This window comes from Cryptomeria japonica, chromosome 2 (assembly GCF_030272615.1).
Source record: "Cryptomeria japonica chromosome 2, Sugi_1.0, whole genome shotgun sequence".
NCBI classification, from domain to species: Eukaryota; Viridiplantae; Streptophyta; class Pinopsida; order Cupressales; family Cupressaceae; genus Cryptomeria; species Cryptomeria japonica.
The window spans coordinates 456051346-456072396 of record NC_081406.1 but is presented as its reverse complement, the minus strand read 5'-3'; the positions used below and the strand labels follow the sequence as shown (position 1 = coordinate 456072396).

Sequence of the window (21051 nt, the reverse complement as noted above, 5' to 3'; positions counted from 1 at the left end):
CCTCCTTTTCAATCCAAATACTAACTCGTCTTTCTATAATGCTCCCAAAAACTTTACCAAAATGAGGATTGATCATTATAGTGGTAGTAATTTGAGGGGTTATTGAGGTCACCACTTTTGAGCAAGAGGATGACAACACTAGTTGTCCAATTTGTTGAAAACCCATTTTGGATGACTCCATTGAATATTCTTTTGATGTGAGGCGTGAGGATTTCCAAGCCCCATCTTAAGTGTTCTTCTTGTATGCCATCTATGTCTTGAGCTTTACCCACCACAAGCTTTCTAATTCAAGCCCAAAGTTTGAGATTTGCACACATAAGTACATAAAGAAGCCGCACCATAGGGCATAGGCATAAAGTGAACCAAGAAGTGGGGCCACTGTGGGATACAACACAAAGTGCACGTCAACAATGCACTCCTTTAGAGTGGAGGAATTCCTAACAATACAAAGTTGTCATTGGCTAGATGTTTCTTTTGACAAATGGTTTGATACATGCCACTATTAAAGGAAAGTAACAGTGAGTTGTGACAATGACTAATGTTGCATGTTTGTAACTCTTATGCAAGGGTAGTGAGAACTTCTAGTTGACTCTTCGTTCAAAACAAGATCATTGCCATGATGGTCATCTATTTATTTGATAAATATGGATGCAATTGATGTAATAAGAGTTAGCAATTTTAGAAGCAATTGAAGCTCTTGATTCCAAGAGCCTTAGTAGGTGCTTCTCACGAAAGGATTTGAATATTATACTATGTATCTTTTGTTCTACTTTCAACAATGAAGACTCCATGGCAATTTGTGATAACAATATCTAGAATTATCAGTTCTCTCCAGTTATAATTTTAACTTATATGGTTCATAGCATTGGTACATTGAGTAGAACTCTTAAATCATGTGATATGCTCTTTTAAATTTTTTTGAGAATCTTATTATTTCTTTGAATCACATATGCTTGTTTAAAATGAAATCTCAATTTAATCTCAACATATCACCTTAAGATTAGATTAGTTGTTTGTTTTCATTTCAATATTCCCTTTCCCTTTCCAAAATCCCCCAAAATATAAGAACCAACTTCAATAAAACTTGAAGGTTGTTTTATAAATTGTGGTTCCTGTTATCACAAAAGCTTGCACCCTTGCTGAGCTATCAACTCAGCAACCTTGTGAAACATGGAAACAATCCTGAAGTGTGAGACCTTGCGCAGGGGGGTTGAATTTTTGGAGAAGGCCGACAATCTTCTCAATCCAGGTGCAGGTGTTGAACCAACTCAACACTTCAAAGCTAACTCCTAGGCCTATCCTAACAAATTGCAAAGGTAAAGGGAAGAGAGAAATGCTTAAAACAAAAGGAGGTGATGCACCAAGAAGAGATTGCTCCTCTCCCTACCCGAAATGACACAAAGAATCAACTGAAACACCCAGGAGATGAACAAACTTCAATTGTATGAGTGACCCCAATGCATGTATGGAGGTTAGAATTCGTTGAATGTCAAGAGGGGAGAAGGTTTCCCACAAGTCACTCAAAAATAAATTTTAACACAGCATATATGAGAGAAAAACCACAAAACACATACCTATGATGAAGGTAAGGAAACATACACAACATACATAAGTTGAAAGAAGGCAGGAAATGGTGATTTCAATTAGTTATAAGGCCAATGACCAACTTACAGTTGCAAAATACAAAATAATACGAGAGAAGTGAAAGAGCATAGAATAGCTCAAGCCAGCAAGGACAGAACCCTTTACAATGAGGCTTAACAACCTTTATATAGAAAAATGGTTACAGGAGTGATCATGACCCCTGTATGTCAGTCTGAGAGTGCAGGGAAGTGCATGCTCTTGACTTCTGTACATGCAAGCAACCTAGCCATACCCACAAAAGGCAACCTTGAGAAGGGTGGATTGTTCGACCTTCCAAAGTCAAAGTATGCAGACATGACATAAGTCACTACAACAAGCATGGCCCCGTACCTCTCTTGATGGAAATCTTGCCAAAAACATTAAATACACCCCTTGGCTCCACAAAAGAAGGTGCACAAGTCACAAAAATTGTCGGAACATTTAAAGCTTGAGTATCGATCACGCCATTCGAAAGTGTTGCAAGCCAGAAGGAGTTTGGAAAACTTCGGGGACTTGGGTCACTGAAGTTGGAGGGATCTTCAGAGACCTGGGTCACCGAAGTCGGGGGAACTTCAGAGACCTGGGTCACTGAAGTTGGGAAGACTTAACAACTTGGGAACTTCGAGGTTTTGGAGTTCCGTGGTTGAGGAAGAAAAGACAAAGAAAAGGAACTTCAGAACCTCAGGGTTCCAGAGTTCCAGAAAGGAAGAAGAGAAAGAAGGCTAAGGAACTTCAGAACTTGGGGGTTTTGGAGTTCCGGGGTCAGAAGAAAGAAGGCAAGGGAAGGAAGGAACCTCTGACAAGACAACACCTTACACTTCATAATTCCATTGCTTTTGTCCTTGATCAATTGAGGCAGCGCTGGTCCATAGAACATATCTCTGATCGGTTCTCACTGATGGACCAAGGGTGTCGTAAAATGACAACAGTTCCACATTTATGAAACTTCTCAAAGTTTGAGCAATCAACACTTAAGTAATTAAATTCCTAACTTGAGATGATTTTCTTTCATGATTAAGTAAAATCTACCAAATGTGGCCAAACCACACTTTTGAGGAACCTAAAAATAGTCAAATCCAAGTGCTAGAAATGTAAAAATTAGTCAATTGGTGATATATAGCCACTAAAAAATTCTTTATTAAAATGGTCTATATCACATTTGATTATTTAGAGATACATATTAATTATAATTTATTTCTATTTTTTTTTGGTAAAAATAGAGGTGTTCATGTAAATTGAGCATCTAGAATAGCCAAATCACAACATACAAGCTTTAGAAAATTCCCACATAAAGTGGTATGTATTACATTTGATTATTTAGGAGGTACATATTAGTTGCAATTTACTTCCAAGTGTATTCTAATGCACTAGTAAAAAATAGAGGTATTGAAATAAATGCATATCAAGAGTTACTCTTGTAGTAAATTTAAAAGAATTACAACAAATAAAGTTATATCTCCATGCTAACAACCCATGACAACCATTGTGAGAATGAGAACCAAAACACACCCTATAAATAGTACCAAGACACAATATGCAAGTGGCATTATGTTTACATATACATTACAATTGCAATGGATGTGGTAAATAATGCTGATTAAAATTGAGAATGTATTGATGTTCCATTCCCCTGTCTAAGAAATTCTGATTGGAAAGCTTCCAAGTCTACCACTTTCCTAGAGAAAAGTTTCTAAGCTTTCCTCTAGCCATGGGTGTAGCTTACAATAAAGAAGTTAAAAAAAAACATGGAAAAACAAGAACCAAAAATTGACCCACAATGCATCATAGAGAACAAACTTATGGGAGACCAAATATAGGGTCAATACTAAGAGGCAGTTGATTCTGTAGAGGATGCACCAAAAGGTCTTATATTGGAAGGTCGTAGTGACGTTTGAGATAACCTAAAATGGTTGCATTACTCGGATGTTTCTCCCATAAAGGAGAATGGATCAATGATCTTTTGGTTAAAAATAACTATTGTTTTAAAATGATTATAATATGATGTATTAAATAAGAGTAATGACCAGATGATGATCGATTATATCTCTTACCCTTTGTTAGGAACTAGACAAAAAATAATCTCTTATGTTCTTAGTAGTACCCCTCATTAATGAAGTTGAAATTTCAATTTCCAAGGCTGATTGTAGGATAGAACCTCATCTTGATAAGCTTGAATTTTGCTTACAATTGATTTGAAAACTATTCGTTTTGAGATTCAAGCAATATGTGGCTTTGAAGTTGATCCTATCATAAACTTTGATTTTATCCTTGGCTCCTCCAATCAAGTCCTGCATAAAAAAATTGAAGTCCTTATGCATCATTTGTAAGTGAGGTATTATTTGCTTCCTTATCTTCCAATTGCTCTGGAATATGTTCTTGATTGTTTGTAGTATTATGTTGGTTAGAAATAACATTTTCCTTCCAGTTTCAAACAATTGATGACTTAATCCATGTAAGAGGTGTTACAATAAGTTGTCCTTCAATTGTCGTAGAAAATGAAATCTGGTTGCAGAGATCTAGAACACTTGGTGACACTACTGTTTTCTATTATAACGAGTTCTAGAAAAAGCCCTTTGCTTTGGTTCAGTCTGATTTTCAAATTAATTTAAAAAAATATTAGTTCATATAAATGCATTATAAACTCAAAAGAAATGAGTAAAAATGTTTAATCCTTAAAGCACAAGTTTACCTACACTAATGGATTTTTGCTTATTTGATATACATTTTTTGCATATTTTATTTGTATGTAATTTTAATTTTTATCCATTTCTGGATACACAGTTTTATTTATTTATTTCTTAACTTCCAAACCTTCCCCTCCTTCTATAAGTGCTGTACGTTTCATACTGGGTTACTAAGATTTATACAATTGTAAATCTTTGTATTCTTCTAAAGTGGTAGTGATAGATTGGCAAGTCTTTCGATGTTGCTTCTTATCAAGATCCAAGAACCTTGGAAGCAGCCAAATTACGCTTTTTCAGTGACCATATTCAGGATGGTGCTTAATCTTTAAAGGAATGCATCACAGTTAAACACCCTATAAAAAGAACAAACTCAAATTTTTAAGGTTGTTATTCGCACAAATTTAGGCCTAAACAAGAATAGTGCAAAGGAAGGTTACCTCTGGTGATGCCATATACTCTTGTAGTATATTATCACTACGCTTAAGTGGTGCTTCAACACTGAATTCTACTGATATTGTAATAATTCCAATCCATACTAGAGCACCTGAACAAAGTTCTTTTACCACTGGTTCAGTTTCAAAGCCAACTCAATCAAGAAACATAACTGTAAAATAACCTCTCAACCCCAACATGACCTTTAGTCCGATTTATTTCCTGTTAGAGGCTATCCATTCCTTTACATGGAAGGATGTTGATCCATGAATCTGCAAAACATGAGGCTTTGCCTCTTAATGAGATGTTACCACATCGGATACATTCTTGCATGACAGCCACTGGGAAGATTTTGATAGGAACAATTTTCACAACACATACATTTGAGTTTTTTGAGATATTCAAAATGATCCTCTCAACAAGGATTGCTAGATTCATCGGCAATAATATTGCAGAGAGAATAATTGTAGACACTTTTGAACCATCGACTCTATTATTGAAGGCAAGAAGAAGTTGACAGGCTTGCCCGAGATCTCATTTAAAGAACCGTTTAAACCAGACCCCAATGTTCAGAAAACTCTCAAAATCAGATTGTGGCCTGCAAATGATGACAAGTATCATTAGATTTCCTCCAATCATAAATTGAAATAGACGAATAAAGCATACGCGATATTATGGATGAAGACCTGGAGCAGACCAACCCGAGGTTGAATTGACATAACAATACACTAAGAATATAAGCATAACAAATATGAAGCATTAATGGAAGTTGTAAGCACAGAAAAAAAATATTCTGGGCTAAATCATCTTATTTGCCTGCTGCCCTACCTAGCATTTTTTCAAGCAAGATTTCAGACCAAAATTGACAAAAAAAAAATTGCATTTTTTCTCTACTGCTATAGCATCCGATAACCTACTTGCATCACTTTATGGTTGCTACTTATTTAATCTAATCTGGGAAGAAAATATAACCTCTACGTTATCTACTTTGTTTACCTGGAATACAGATATAGGTAAGGATGTATTTATCCAATACAATTGTCACATAAAATATAGATGATAACATGCATGGAAAGATAATGAAAATAGTTTAGAGTGAAAGGATAACCTGTCAATGACGTGTACATCGTTGGGGAAAATAATCACTTTTACTTCCACCCCGTTTTCTTTTAGGGCCCGAGCATACTTCAATCCAAATCAAAGTTCTTTTGTTAGAATGCTATGTAAATACAATTGATACATTAAAAACTATAGATAAAAAGGGTGATCAATCAAACAATGAGAGAAATACTTAAAAATAATTATAGCACCTTTTTCTTAAAGACTATTTATTAAAACATTGGTTATGTCTAGTTATAATCTTCAAAAACCATGGGCAGCATGGAATAACACCCCAAAGACAAATTGACAAAGCTAGGAAACAATAGGAACATGTGGCCCTAAAAAATGGAAACGACCATAGAAAACAACGAGAACATGGCTCCATTAGGTAAATAGCTATCAAGTCAATAGTTCAATAAAAATATATTTAAAAAATCATCACAATTAAGCAATGAGGGCAAATCTAGTGTTTTTACTCAGGGGGGTCTTGCTCATCTAAGTTATCCTGAATTCCCATCCTCCATTTGACATATCCTTACCATCATCCATGGATTCCTAGCAAGTAAGAATAACATTTTCTCCTTCCTCAAGATCACCTAGTGACTTGTTTTGTACAATCATAAGGATATATAGCAAGAGAAAAGTGAGCAAATTTCCCTTGAATTGAAATGGCTCACCCATACCATCGAGAGAATGCAAGAGAGAGATATGGAGGTTCCACCTTGTTTGCTAAATGACAGATGTGGTGGATGGGTCTAGCCAGAATATTGCTCAAATGTTGGTGGCAGTAGAGGAGTGGAGGCTCTTGTGGTTGTGAGGTTGGTGCCAAGAGGACTTAGAGAAAATGTATTACAGGTCTCAATTAAGGGATCTAGCCTAGAATGACAAAGAAGGTGGAACCTAGCCACAATGCAAGGGGAACTCCAATGATCAAGTAGGATTTGGAGATGTTGGACCTTCAGTACCGCTTTACTGGCATGGACTTGAAATTGCATGAGCACAATAGAGACCACTAAATATTGGGATTAAAAAACAAAGTTTGTATCCATGGTACAATGAGCAAAATAGAAAAATTTTAATCTTTCCAAATACAAAAAACAATTTCCAATCTAAAAGCATGTCGTAACCAAGTTAACTCTCTAGAAAAATTGGCCCCATCATGAAGGACATTGTGCCATGTAAAGGGTTCAAGCCTAAAAGGCTGGAAAAATCATGGATCCATTGTTAGGCATTTTGCACACGAATACAAAACTAGAAAAGATGTAGAAGGTTTTCTAGTTGCCCACAAAATGAACATCTTGCATTAGATGTGACAAGCCTATAATTTGTCCATATTATTTCATGATTTATCAAACTTTACCTCATGTTTATAATGTCCTTCCAAGTTATTTTCAAACATTACCCTGGTTTTGTGAAACATTGACTAGGATTAATGGTGTTTGATGTGCATATGTATGTCTAGCTAGTTGATCCTAATTAATGGTTAAATATCAGTGTTCCACGGAAACGCGTTTCCCCCTCCCAGGCCCAAGTCCCCCCGTCCCCGAAACCCGTCCCCGAAACTTTTTCCCTTTGTCACCCCGTCCCCGAAGCCCGTCCCCTCGTCCCCCTGTCTCCCCGTCCCCAACATCCGTGGAACACTGTTAAATATTATAATAAATGGTTATTGTTAAATGTAAAGTATTTTATAAAGATTAACATGTTGTTTTTGAGTGGTTTGAGTCGTTCATACAATTAGAAAGGAGGAGGAACAAGTTGGCAATTGACAAATGTAACTGTTGACTGGAAATGTAGAATAAGCCAAAAAACCAGTTTCAGTAAAACGGGCATATCTCACGTGTTTCTTGATGAAATTCATATTTTCAAAATGATTTTGAAATCTTAAAAGGAGATCTAGAATCCTACCAAAGCGTTTGGGCTGATTTGAAATAGTTAATGAACAACATTCACCAGAAGTTGACTAAGACAAAATGGCAGATTTCTAGGCAGCAGTTAAGGAATGAGTTCAAATTCAACTTGGACTCTTCTACCTCTTGATGAATTCGTGTATTTGGAGTTATAGAAGTCAAGGAGTATTGGAGAAACTTGTGGAAATAATATTAGGTGATTAATAAATAATTATAACATGTTTTATACACATGTTCATCCATGACTATATTTTATAGTTGTAAGAGTTTGAAAATGATTACAACGCTCTCAACTCTTGTTAGTTTAGTCTTTATTATCAGTCATGAATAGAATAAGTCATCTCCTTGCTGTCATAGGAGAAATGACATTTGTAATAAGTTGTTGAGTTCGTAATTAATCCAACTCTCAAACCTAATGCATATATCTGAAATCTTGTTGAGTTGTGAGTAGTGTAGAGAGTATCCAGTTAGTGTTGAGTCTTGTTAATGGTGTCCAAGTTCAATCAACAAGTCTGATATATGTCCATGTAATCTTTGATTTGCAATAATAAGATGATTTGAGCAATGAAGCTTGTTTATTGAAGATGGAATGCTAGTGACAAAGAATATAGTAACTCAATTGTTGTTTAGTTTTGTAGTATTTTAGATTGTTGTTCATTATGATTTACTATTAGTTAGCAATTGTTTAAGATATTTTTTTTTTTTCAGCATATTTGATTTCACTAATTTTAGACCAGTCTGTCTACAACCACTGTTGTTGCAAATAACCAGTGTGTCTGCAGCTACTGCTGTGTAGTTAGTTTTATTTCCAACATTGTTGTGTTTTCAATTCAGTTTACTATTTTGAGTTTATTTGCTATACACAACTGATACAATACTTAAGAAGGCTTCCATAGTGCATATACAATGCTGACTCATTTCAAGTTCACGTCCCTGGGTTGACAATTAAATATAGCTTCTAGTTCATGAAGGGTTGCTTAGTGTGGATAAAAATCTTTGAGCTATGAATTAGTATTCCAACCTCAATTGCAATTAAAAAGCTCAACAAGATGTGCCAAGATGTATCAAATGGGTGCCAATAGGAAGCACTTGGTAAAGCAAACACTAGGCAAAATGGGTAACTTTGGGCTTCACAACTACTTTCCACACTATGTGAGAATGCTTAGCCTAGATAAAATTAGCAGACCAAAGAAACCACATGGTATTCAGATTTTGAACTATGAAAAGATGAGGTGAAAGACACATAGATCCTTTCTTAGGAGTGTAATTACAGAAAGGAGTATCAACACACCATCTCCAATCCTTCCACTAAGGCTTAATGGAGTGAACAAATATTTTGTGCATATGATGAGAAGTCGTGACCTTAATTATCATTTGGAAGATTTTTTGTTAGCATTGTTTAAAGTAAACTTAGCTTTGACTTGATGCCAAGAGAGCCAAGTGGAATTAGCCTTGGAGTATAGATCCTATAGATGCCTAGCTTGCCTTTTGAAGAACTTAAGGGAGTGGAAGTAATTGCTAGGAACTTATCTTGAAACAAGATGATTGGAGACCACCACATAGATTGTTGGTTGATGGATAATCCATTGTGAAACACATCCACATTCCATAGCAGCCAAATTTTAATAGTTTACCTGCATATTCAAAATTTATCGCAATGGAGTATATGACGTAAGAGCTCATATAGAATATCCTGGTGTGCATTAGTCTCCTTAATCACTTATCAATGCTATTGCTAATAAGTATTGCCCAATTGATCGTCTTCTTGTCACGGGTGACAGTCTCAATGTAGTAGAACATCCATTCCTCAAAGTATGAAGCCTCAGGTGAACCAACCAATCGATGGAGCAAGGTGATGAAATCTCTATATTCATCATTGAAGTCTATCCTGTGCAGTCTATCAGGCCATTTGCTTCTTCCTCCTCTACTCTTCTTCAACCAAAACTTGTCGATGATCTTTGCGCAAGCATTGGGGTCATCATCGTGGGCCGATTTAGCTCCTTCCAAGGTTATGTAGATCATTTACTTGGGCTCGGGTAGATGAAACGTCTCGCTGATTGCTGTCTCCGAGAGATATGCGAGCACCTTCCCATCCTTCGCCACAATTCTCCTCGATTCAGAGTGATACTGTTGAGCACACTCTATGATGATCTCATAGCATTGCACCACGGGAGGAAAGCCAACTGCGTTTATGAGTACACTTTCGATCATCTTCTTGGTTGTTGGTGTAGGTTCGTTGATATATGATGGGTGGCGACACTTCTTGGTATCGAACTTACCAAGATGAGTGTCTCCAACTTTGCTCCAATTTGATGTGATCCTGCTCTCGAATGCACTCCCCTTCATATCTTCCTTGATGAGCGCTTGGCAGGAGAGAGTCTTGTTTGGTTTAGGAGCCGCCATCTTTCACCTATCAGAGATGTGTAAGTTAAAATAATGGTGATGCAATGAAGGTTAATTTTTTAAACTAAGAAATGAGTTTTACACCTTAAATGCAAAATTGATTACTAAATAAGACTGATTTGTTTATTATATGCATTAGGAAAAGCCTAATTTATTTCAACAAAATGACTTTCAATCCTAAATCAGACCTGTTCCTGATTTTGAATCAGTCTAAACAACACACTTCTGATTTTTAAACTTCAACTTCAAAATCTAATTAGTGAAGTAATTGCTGATGCACAAGGGTTCGCTGTCTTCTTAATTAGTTCAGGTGCTTTAAGGCAAATTTATTTGTCTTGATCTTCAGGTCTGCACCCTTAATGCTCAATTTTTCCTTTGTGAAGATGTTGCTGCTGGAGGATTAAATTCGCATGACAACCTGCCCTAAATTCACCCTTGTTGCTGTTGATCCTTTGTGTGAATTTGCCTTTATGAAGATGCTGATAAATTCGTCAATCTACAATTTAAAATTCGCTGACTGCTGCTCAAGAGAGAAGGAATACTTGTTTGATTTGATGTTGAAATGAATATTTTGAACCTTCTCTTATAGGCGATCTTGGTGAATGGATGTGTCTTTTACCCTAAGTCCAACTTTGCCATAAATTAAATTGAATCAAGAACTTACCTTGGCTGACCCACACTTTGTCTAATTTCAAATTTATTTTGGGCGGTAAAGTATGCGTCAGTTAATTTTGAAAACATCTTATGAACCTCGCTCCACTATGTTAACTCATGAAGTGCACTTTGCTCCTAATCACCAGCTCATGAAGTTCGCTTGAGATCATCAACTCATGAAATTCGCTCTAAAATGTGAGATTATGAAGTATGAAATCACTCCAAAACTGTTGAACCTGAAGTTCGCTCCATCACCTCAAGTCATGAAGTTGCTTCAAATGTGAATTTCGGTCCAAAGGGGGTGCACATGAAGTTTGTTTCTCTCATCTTGCTCATCAAGTTTGTTCTCCCTCTCCAAATTATGAAATTCTCTCATGATCTCTAACTCACGAAGTTCATTTGTGTGAAGTTTACTTGTGTGAAATTTGCTTGTGTGAAATTCACTCCATTCCCTCTAGACATGAAGTTCGCTCTTAATCACTCAAACATGAAGTTCGCTTGCAAAACCCAACTCATGAAGTTATAAACTTCGCTCCACTATTCCAACTCATGAAATTGCAAAATTCGCTCCAAATCCTTAACTCACGAAGTTGGAATTTCGCTTTGGTTGCTCTACTCATGAAGCATGTTTTTTGCTCCAATTTGCAATTCATGAAGTTCATGTTCCTCATTCGCCTTATTCACTTATACCTCGCTTCACTTGTAAAATCGCTCCAACTTATGAGATCATGAAGTTAAGATTTCGCTCCTACTTGGCAACTCATGAAGTAGGCACTTCGCTCCAAAACTCAAACTCATTAAGTAAGAACTTCACTCCAAGATGTTAGTTCACGAAGTAAGAACTTCGCTCCTCTTAGTCAAGTCATGAAGTTAGGAATTCGCTCCACTACATGAAGTCACGAAGTTCAATCTTGAGTGTTTGATCATGAAGTAGGCAATTTCCCTCATTTTTCCATTTCCAACATGAAGAAGCTCGCTCCAAATCTTCCAAGCATAAAATTGGCTCGAAAGGTCTCACTCATGAAGTTCGCTCCAAGGTAACAACTCTTGAAGTTCATTCATGAACGCTTGAATCATGAAGTGTTTGTAAGTTTCTTTCATCTCCTTATTTTCCATTTTGCTTGTGAAGCCTTGAAGGTGAAATTCGCTCCAATATCCTCCTTCATGAAGTTCGCTCCAAAACTCTCACACCTAAAGTTCGCTCCAAACTGTGAAGTCATGAAGTTTAGACCTAACGAGGACTTAGAGGTGAGGCGGATTACAAATGAGCTAATGATCACTTCATTGCACATTCAAATGCTCAAATTCATACTTACACCAATTATCAAGCAAAAGACTCAAGGACAACTCACTCATCTATCACTCAACATGAAATGGGCAACTTCAATGAACTCCTTAACTAAGCTTTTAATCAACTGACATGGCATGCAAACCTTATAAACTCACTCATTTCATTCCTGAGAGGAGAGAGAGGCTACACTAAGCAACTAGAACTCAAAAAAAGGAGGGAGTCCCCATTTTGATGGGGCAATGTGTGAAATGGTCACAACAATTTCCTAATCAAGATACACAATAGAAGATCCAAGATGTAGAAGGAAAAGGAGGTTTAGCAGTCATAGTATTTTGTTTGGGCTTTGCATGGTTCCTTTGCTAGCTATTTTTGGGTCCCATAGGCTATTTGGCCTCGTGGATGTTATTAGAAACATTCATTCATTCACCTTTGACCTTTTGATATTCACAATACTCGTGGTCTTTATACCAAGTTGGTTTGGGCTTGTATTCATCAAAAGGCTTAGTAAGTGGGAAGGTAATCAGATTGGCTTTTAGGGCTTTTTGAATATTTTTTTAAAGGTTCACTTAAGGGCGTGTATTGTTGTTTCTTAGGTTCTTTCTTTGGTTGGCTTGCAAGTAGAACAATGTTTTGTGTATTTTGGACTGCATGGATATGTCTCATCTCAGTTATTCCATCATTAGCTACATTTTTTTATTTTTGCAAAGATTTTTGGGCTTTTTGGTTTGATTGTTGAGTTTTTTGCAAAATTTTTAATCAAAACCTTGGCAATCAAGCCTTTTCTCTTTGGACTTTCTTTCAAATTATCACATTCAAGGTCAAACATTGTAAGTTCATGTTCTATGTTATATGAAAAATGTTTGAAAAAATGCTTTGCAAGGTCAACGAATGATGTTATAGTCCCTTTTGGCAACTATGAGAACCAATCTAAGGTTTCACCCTCTAGGCTATGTTGGAAAAGGTGAAGTAATAGTCCCTTTTGGCAACTATGAGAACCAATCTAAGGTTTCACCCTCTAGGCTATGTTGGAAAAGGTGAAGTAATAGTCCCTTTTGGCAACTATGAGAACCAATCTAAGGTTTCACCCTCTAGGCTATGTTGGAAAAGGTGAAGTATTCGTCATTGTAAGCCACCTCTTGCCATTCTATGTAAAAATCACCGGTGTGATTTCTAGGATCACCGTTCCCCTTAAATTTGTTGAAGTGAGGTATTTCAAAGTGTGGGGTAGAAAGTGTTTGTCCGTAGAATTAGTAAAGGAGTAAGGGCAAAGTTCTTTGTACCCTTTGCTGGAGGATGATCCCATTTGAAGACTTTTGAGTGCATATTTTGTCTTTCAACTCTTGGTCAAGAGTCAATGAAAGAGAAGATGTCGATGAATTCTTATGTTCATGATCTCATTAAAAGTGTGACAAAGTTGTAGGACAAGGGAAAAATCTCCAACATGTGTGGTAAAGGAAAACTTGAGTTGAAATTTTAAGTTGAAAAAGGAGTGCCAATCAATGCCATTGGTGCATACATGATCTAAGCCATTGGGTGAGATACATTGCTAGCCATTCATTTCAATGATTTAATGGGGTAAATGAATTCATTACCTAAATGCAGCTTTCATTTAAAAAAGAAACTCTTCTCAAAAAAACTTTTGAGCTGAGAACAAAAGGCCTTGGATTTGTTCAAGATTTGGTTTTCAAAATTTAGAGAATGAAACCACTTTAGCCCTATAGGACAATCTCACTTTGAGGTTGTCACTGAGCTTTTAGAGTTATAGGTTCAGCTATTCTAAGTTTGTGTGTTTTGCAATTTTTGTTCCAGATTCAAACATAGAAGTTTCCCTTTGTTGTTATTGCTATTGAAACTATTGTTCCTACTATTGTTGCAGAATATTTTCAAGTATTTTAAATCCCATTGTGAAATATCCCGTGGTGTTATAACTGAGAACACAAGGAATATTTACAAACACTTGTCTATTCAACCTGCTGATACAAGTCTTGGCCTTGCTGATATATTGTTTCAGAATTTTCGGAATGATAGAAAGGTTATCAACCACATGATTTTTTCAAGAGAGAAAAACTATTAATGATTCCTTAATGAAGTATGATAGCCAAACATGCATATACAACCAAATTATGATGTTCTATCACCAAATTAGACTCAAATCAGATTCTTACAGCTAGCTGACATTATGTCAAACAGTTGGCATGTATCCTCAGAAAATGTAGGGAAATGATACAACCTTATTACTCCTTTTATTCATGAGATAATAGTTCATTACAAAGATCAAACAAACATCTCAATCACCTCACATGAACTTTCAGAATATCTGAAGATATGTGGCAGCCATTAATGCATTCACTCAAACTGAAAATACCATGAAATATCAATGCTAAATGAACCTGAAAAAAAGTTGCCCAACTTGATACTTGAAGAAGCAGTCAATATCCAGGTTGTGGTGCTATCTTCATCACCAGATCGAAGAGTTACAAAAATCACCCCTGCTGCTAGTGGAGGACTGAAAATGTATGATGGACAGCATGCAAGACAACAATCTCCTCTCCAAACATGTTCGTCTTCACCCCTCAAAGGTAGCGCTACCATGAAATGATAATATTGGATACCAATGGAAGCAATATGAACAAAATCGAATGGTCCCAGCTGACTGGTACGATTTTGGATTCAGACTGATTGATCACAAAAACCTCCACAATATCACTTGGAAATACCTCAAGGAGAATCGCCCTTGGCAAACAAAAATATCGCTGTCCTTAAACTTAGCCTTTGATGCATCAAAAGGTGAACAAAATCGTGGAAGTATAGTCTGAAAATCAGTTTTGTTATCAGACCAGAAAATAAACCCGTCCTCATGCAATCCAACCTTCAATCATCCACCAGTGGTATCACCTTCCTTTACCCATGCTGCTGCTGCCTTCTTGATAATGATTCGTGGCCTGAATGATGTGATATGACCCAAATTGTGGGTTAGGATCAGAAATTATAATTCGGTTTCAAATCAGAAATTCTAAACAGCATACTCCCAACAATGTTCTCAAATGATCTTCCACAAAATCAGTTTCCTTTCTGATATAAATGAACGGGTTTGAGGCTCCTGAAGGATAAGTCTGAAAACCACATGAACCCAACCACCCTGACCATGTAATATCTCAATATACTCAATATGGAAGATTGAGTATCTTCCACTCTCAGCTGCAACCCCTCGGAAGGTCTTCCACTCCCTTAGTTATGCAACTATGGTAGTTTTTGTTCCCCAAGATTGTAGTTTGTAGACACATCTCAGTTCTACAAAACCAATTCAATTCAAATTTCAATTCTCCAATCTGCCTTAAAGCTTCATCTTGACCTCCCTTTATACTTTTTCACTCCAATATCCAGAAGCTTCTAGAAGATTCCATTTGCAATAGAATAATATTATTTTAATTTAGTGACTTTATGATTTAATATTTTATTTTCGTCACTATTTAATTAAATTAATTAAATATAAAGTCACTTTTTAATTTTTTAATTTATTTTAATGACTATTAGAAATTAATTTAAATAATTTCTCCACTTAGCCAAAAGGCTAAAACTTCATAAGAGGCTAGAAAAATGGGGACATTACAATCCGCCCCTCTTGAAATTGCTTGTCCCCAAGCAATCTCCACTGCTCAACAAAAACATCCATAAGAATAACGCCACCTGGATCCCAAATGAAAAATTGTGTAATGTCCCTGTGATCACCACACATCTCCTGCACCATCAGCTGAATCCACTGAATCAATTCAATAACCTCATCATGTGCTACAGGAGTACAAGTCTCATGAGGAAACAAATCAAATGGCTGATCCTTCTTGCCCCAAAATTCTGCTGAAAGGAAGTCATCAAATAAATCATCCTTCTCAGGTACTCTCGAACTATGCCTCTGAAGTAAGTCATAAACGTGAGTATCAAATGTGTAACTGTATAAACTCCTCACTATATACACCTGTGAATTTCCTGCCATGAAACTTGTGTGAAATCCTAGTGTACTAGAAGAATTCCAATCATCACTATTAGGTGAGTGATCCACGTCCAAATCATAAAGTGGATTATCCATCAACCATGTAGCATCAACCTCAAACAATGGATTATCCACCATCTCATGCTCATCCTGCGTAACCAGGTTGTTTATTCCCTACTGCGAGTTACTTAAGGTTCCAGAATGAACAGAATAAGCACAAAACATATACCCAACAACTACGATTGTACTCAGAACATTAATGTAAGTAATGATCACAACAATATGGCAAAATTTTTTTCTTCTATTGCATTCCAAAATGTTCAGTACATCAACATTACAACAATAATAATACCTTTTGATTCCCTTACATTGTACTTATATAGTCACCCAACGGTTGGCGGAGGTGCCAACTGTCACAATTGCCGACTTACTCCTACGAGAACCAACGGCTGTCTTATTACACAAACTATAACTTAGCAAAATATAATTATTAGCCTAATTAGTGCCTAACATCAGCCCCCCCCAAAAGTAGTCGTCTTCCAGACGACGAAGACAAAATGGGAGCTGGACACTGAAACTAAGGCTAAGAGGGATGAGAAGACGTCCCGAGAGTGGCGGAGGCAGAAGTTTGCTGTAGGAGTCGTAAGTTTCTCTCGGCAACTAGTTGGCATTCACGAGCTTTGTTCACCATAAGAGCTGCCTCCATTAAACCCTTATCCTTCTGCTCCACCTCGCGTGTTAGGACCGAGACCTTCTCCTCCAATGCCTTCATCTAAGAATTCTGTAGTGCGGCCGCCTCCTCAAGCTGTGTTCGAATCTGCTTCTCCTCAGTGGCAAGTTCTATCCATTTATCCAACTCCTGCTGAAGTATGGCAGTCTCCTCCTTAGCAGCTCGTTGTTCAGCATGGGCCCGCTACATCTAAAAATATAGCTCCCTGTAGGAGCTCTCCATGCTCTGCAAGGTGGGGCCAAGGGCCCCCTGGCTGTGCATGATGCGTGTATCTCGCTAGGCTGCCACCATCATAGGAGTCTCGGCTGCTGGCCAGCCATGACGGACAAGCTGCTGGGTGAACTCCTCTTGGCATTCGGTGGTCATAAATGCCATAAGCTTCTCTGAATTTGGTAGGGCTCCTATATCTACACGTAAGACCAAGTTGGTGATGCTGCGTGCTACCTCTGTGAAGCCTTGCAGCTCTGTCATGAACTGCCAAATGGAGCCGACAGGGTTTTGTACATTTGGCTGTGAGATGCGAAGGCTCTCGGATGAATCCCTCCTTGGGGAAGACTCTGGTTCCCTCATCTTGCTATTCCCGGATTGGAAGCTCTCATCCTCCACATTGATAATACTCCACGTATGCTCCTATTCACTCTCCCCCGTCCTCAGAGTTTGCTCTAGATGTGCAATACCCTCTTCCTGAATCTAGTCCTCGCCAACTCCCATAGTGCGCGATGAAGGGGGCGAAGGTGCCTAGGGTGCAAGGGCAAACCTTCCCAGCCAACTGTCCAGTGATGCATCCACATCCTGTTCTTGATTAATCTCCCTTGCCACAAGAGCATCTAGTACGGCCAACTCCTCCTATCGTGGCCCTTCATTGGTGTGCACGCCGCCACCTCTAGTCTGATCTGCCCCTTCGGCCACCGTAACCTGTACACCTCCTCCTGTTGGTACTGAAGTCCGTACATCCCGCTCCGGGAGTGCTGCCATCTGTACGGTGAGCTGTCAAAGGTACGATCGACCGTACTGTCCTAGTTGCAAGTGTATCCTCCGTATGGTGGACTGCTGGAGGTGTACGTACGACTGTCTCAACTGGTCGTACCGCCCCGACTGTAAGTGCTTGTACGGCTTTCCCTTTTGGTTGCATTACTCCCCTGATAGCCAGTCCAACTTGGGGTAAGGACACTCGAGCTGGTGGCCATGGGGAGCCTTCAGGAATTTTCTGGAACACGCCGACTGGGGTGACATCTCCCACCGGGGTAGCCACTGTCAAAGCTTGTGGAGGTATGGTAGCCACTGCTAATGCCTATGAGGATGCCAAGTGAGCCGAGGAGGGTAGCTTAGGGGCTGCAAATTTTACCCGTGTCGTGGTTTTTTCCTGTGCCGCGGGTCGCTCTACTTCTTCCCCTCCTTCTGGTTGCAAGTCTGCCCCTTCTACTTCTTTGACTTCGTCTGAGTCTACATTGTGCGGTGCCATCCGAAACCCTTCTTCCCCACTCTGGCTCTCCAAATCTTTTGTTTCTTCCTCCTCTTCGGTGTCATCACTGGAACTTTCCTCTTATGCTTCTTGTCTCCTCTTCTTCTTGGTTGGTTGGGTGGCTTCAATGCTGCCGAGCGTGTCCAAATGCACCCAATAGTACATAGGAGACTTGTTCGGCTCTACTCTTCCATGCAGCTGAAACCTTCCACACTTCTCGAAGGGTACTTGCGTACGAACAACTTCCAGGAAAAAACTGATGGCATGGAAATGTAGAAGTTTTGTGCTCCAGGGCAAAAAAATCATTAATCCTATCGAAGAGTAGCTACACCCAATTATACACATGACCTTGTTTGAGTACATTCATGAGACTTATCATCCAAATGGCTATGTCTAAAGCCCTACTTGCCCCTGTCAACCTGCTTTTCACCAAGTCCATCAACATACGCCAGTCCCTGGTGGCAATGAAGGAACGGTTTAGTCCTCGGCTGTTGCTGCTTGCCCACAAACTTTTACATTCAGCAGGAGTCAAATCGCTATGACATACCAACTTTAGCAGCCAGTCCTTCCATTCTTTGGTCATTTTGGTGGTTGGTTTTGCGATAGACTCCCCCTTGTCTGGTATTCCAAATACCCTCCGAAAGTCGCCAGGTTTGAAGGAAACCGTGATAGTGCAGTCCTCGTACTCGATTATGGATTTTTGCCTGCGAGAATCATATCTTGCACCATGGTTCGGAGAACTGGCTCGAATTCTTTGATGTTGAATGTTGGCATTTGGATTGCATGGTCTACCTCGGCCTTTCTGAGGGAATTCTTCAGTGCATGGTCTGGAGGAGTTTCATCAGACCAACTGCGGCATTCGCTACTTGTGACACTTTTGAAGGCCAAGGTGTCTACCGTCACTTTCTCCTGCTGGTCTCGCTAGATTTTTGGCCTTACTTTGGTTTTCTTAGCACTACTGCTGCTCGGTTCTCCTGTCACCGTCATTGTGGTGTGCTTGAAATTCTGTGTTTTTCCCTTGCCTTTTTCTTGCCCACGGCCGTATTATAATTGTCCGAAATCTTTGTTTGGTTAGGATCTCCCCAACTTGTTCTTACCATACCATACAGACTTCCTTCCTGAACTAGTTATGTATGGATTTCGTGCAACCAGGTACGGATGTCCCCAGATGCTTCACCAATTATTTCAGCTAAGGCAGTATGCACTCCAACCAACTTCGAGCGAATGCCCGAAAATTTCCTTCTGATGTCTTCACGCCTCGTGCAAAACCCTCACTGTCGTACGGAAATCTTCTTGTCGTCCCTTCAGCCGGATGTCATGTACGGATCCGTACGACTGATGCACCGCCTTGCCACACTGATCATTGGTTCTCTTCACCATTTAATTTCTATTATGTATTTTTGCTTTCAACTAGTATATTTGGGTTTGTATTTGATAGAGGTCTTATGTTCATACCATTAAAGATTGACTGATTGTCAAAGCCCTCTGTATGGTTAATCTAAACATGTTCATATATTTAGTTCGGTTGTTGAATGTTAAATGGGTGAATGTTTAAATTTAGCATTTGTGTTTAAAAGTTTGAAAATCTAATTCCCTCTCAGAAGATTGCATCAAGTTTCATTTAGTTGTGTTGAGAAAGGATGGCGAAGTGAAACCTGGTTATTATAAGATCTTTGTTTATTTACCCAAATGTTCTATTTTAGATAAAGTAGTTAGTATCTCTCTCTTACTCTCTCTCTTTTTCCCTTTTTTTTAAAATCTGAAATTGCAGACTGTAAAACAACATCAAGCCTATGAATAATCTGATGAAATCAAGACCGGTAGAGTCTTAGGGACCTTGTATAAACTTTGAAGCTTATTCTATCCAATAACTTAAGTCCCCTTCGTGTCTACCAGCAAGACACCTGAACCTCTGAGCCATCCCACAGTCAAGACCTGACGAAATGAACCTTGAGGTTTTTTCCTAGTGATCGTTTTAGCAGCACTGGAACTACCTTATGCAAGAGAGAATGGGATTGCTACTAAATTCTATTCAGTGTTGATCGGAAGGAGTTGAAATCCAACTTCAAACGCAAGTGGTAATAGGTAGAAGAAAAAACGACCTCGACCTCCTTATGCTTTGTGTGTATTATGCTCCAGATTTCTCTTGGTGTATTCGAAGGGAAGAGCGGAATCGGGCTTGGGCAACAAAAGGCTCGAATTCATCTTGCAGGGCCTTTTCTTTCCCTTACGGGCAAACAAAACTAACAGAGGGGGTCCTTGTTGTTGTCCGTGATTTTGAATTCATAAAATTGGACAACCCCTTTAAAAAATTTATTCAAAAGTGAATATTTTACTCCAAGGCATGCTTTTCGAGGCAAAATTCTTGCTTCGGTTTGAATTGGATTGATCTTCGGTTCATCGTTGATCCCCGTTTCAAATTTCATCGCATTCTGAGTTCGTTTGCTTTGTATTTCCTCCAAAATTGGGTTTTGATCTCTGAACTGCGAGTGGGAAATTTTCCTTCTTTTGCAAGTAAAAGAGACACTTGCATTTAAAAGTAATAGGAACTTTTTCATACAATTAAAAGTGAAATCTTATAAAGATGTGCAACTTGTAACTTGTTTCTTTTCCATTCCTATCATTTGTCTTTTAAGTTGCTTCATAGGGACTTTTTGATCATATTGCAAGTGAATTTAAAATTACAAGTTTATAAGAACTTGGAATTACCCCTTAAAGTTCCTACTCTTTCCTTTATTTTTCTCTAATTTAAAACTTGTAATCAGAATTTTAAAAC

General features: G+C 38.3%; 1 protein-coding gene across 2 annotated transcripts in view; it reads right to left on the bottom strand.

Moving 5' to 3' along the window:
* Nucleotides 1-4665: 4665 nt before the first annotated feature.
* LOC131031593 (acylamino-acid-releasing enzyme 1) overlaps nt 4666-21051 on the bottom strand; it is a 273309-nt gene continuing 256923 nt past the window's right edge. For both annotated transcript variants that reach the window (XM_057962741.2, XM_057962743.2), the window contains 2 exons: nt 5848-5924; nt 4666-5337 (listed from right to left, as the gene is read on the bottom strand). In XM_057962741.2, coding sequence (XP_057818724.2) covers nt 5274-5337; nt 5848-5924 — 141 coding nt within the window. In that variant the 3' untranslated portion in view covers nt 4666-5273. The remainder of the gene's footprint in view (nt 5338-5847; nt 5925-21051) is intronic.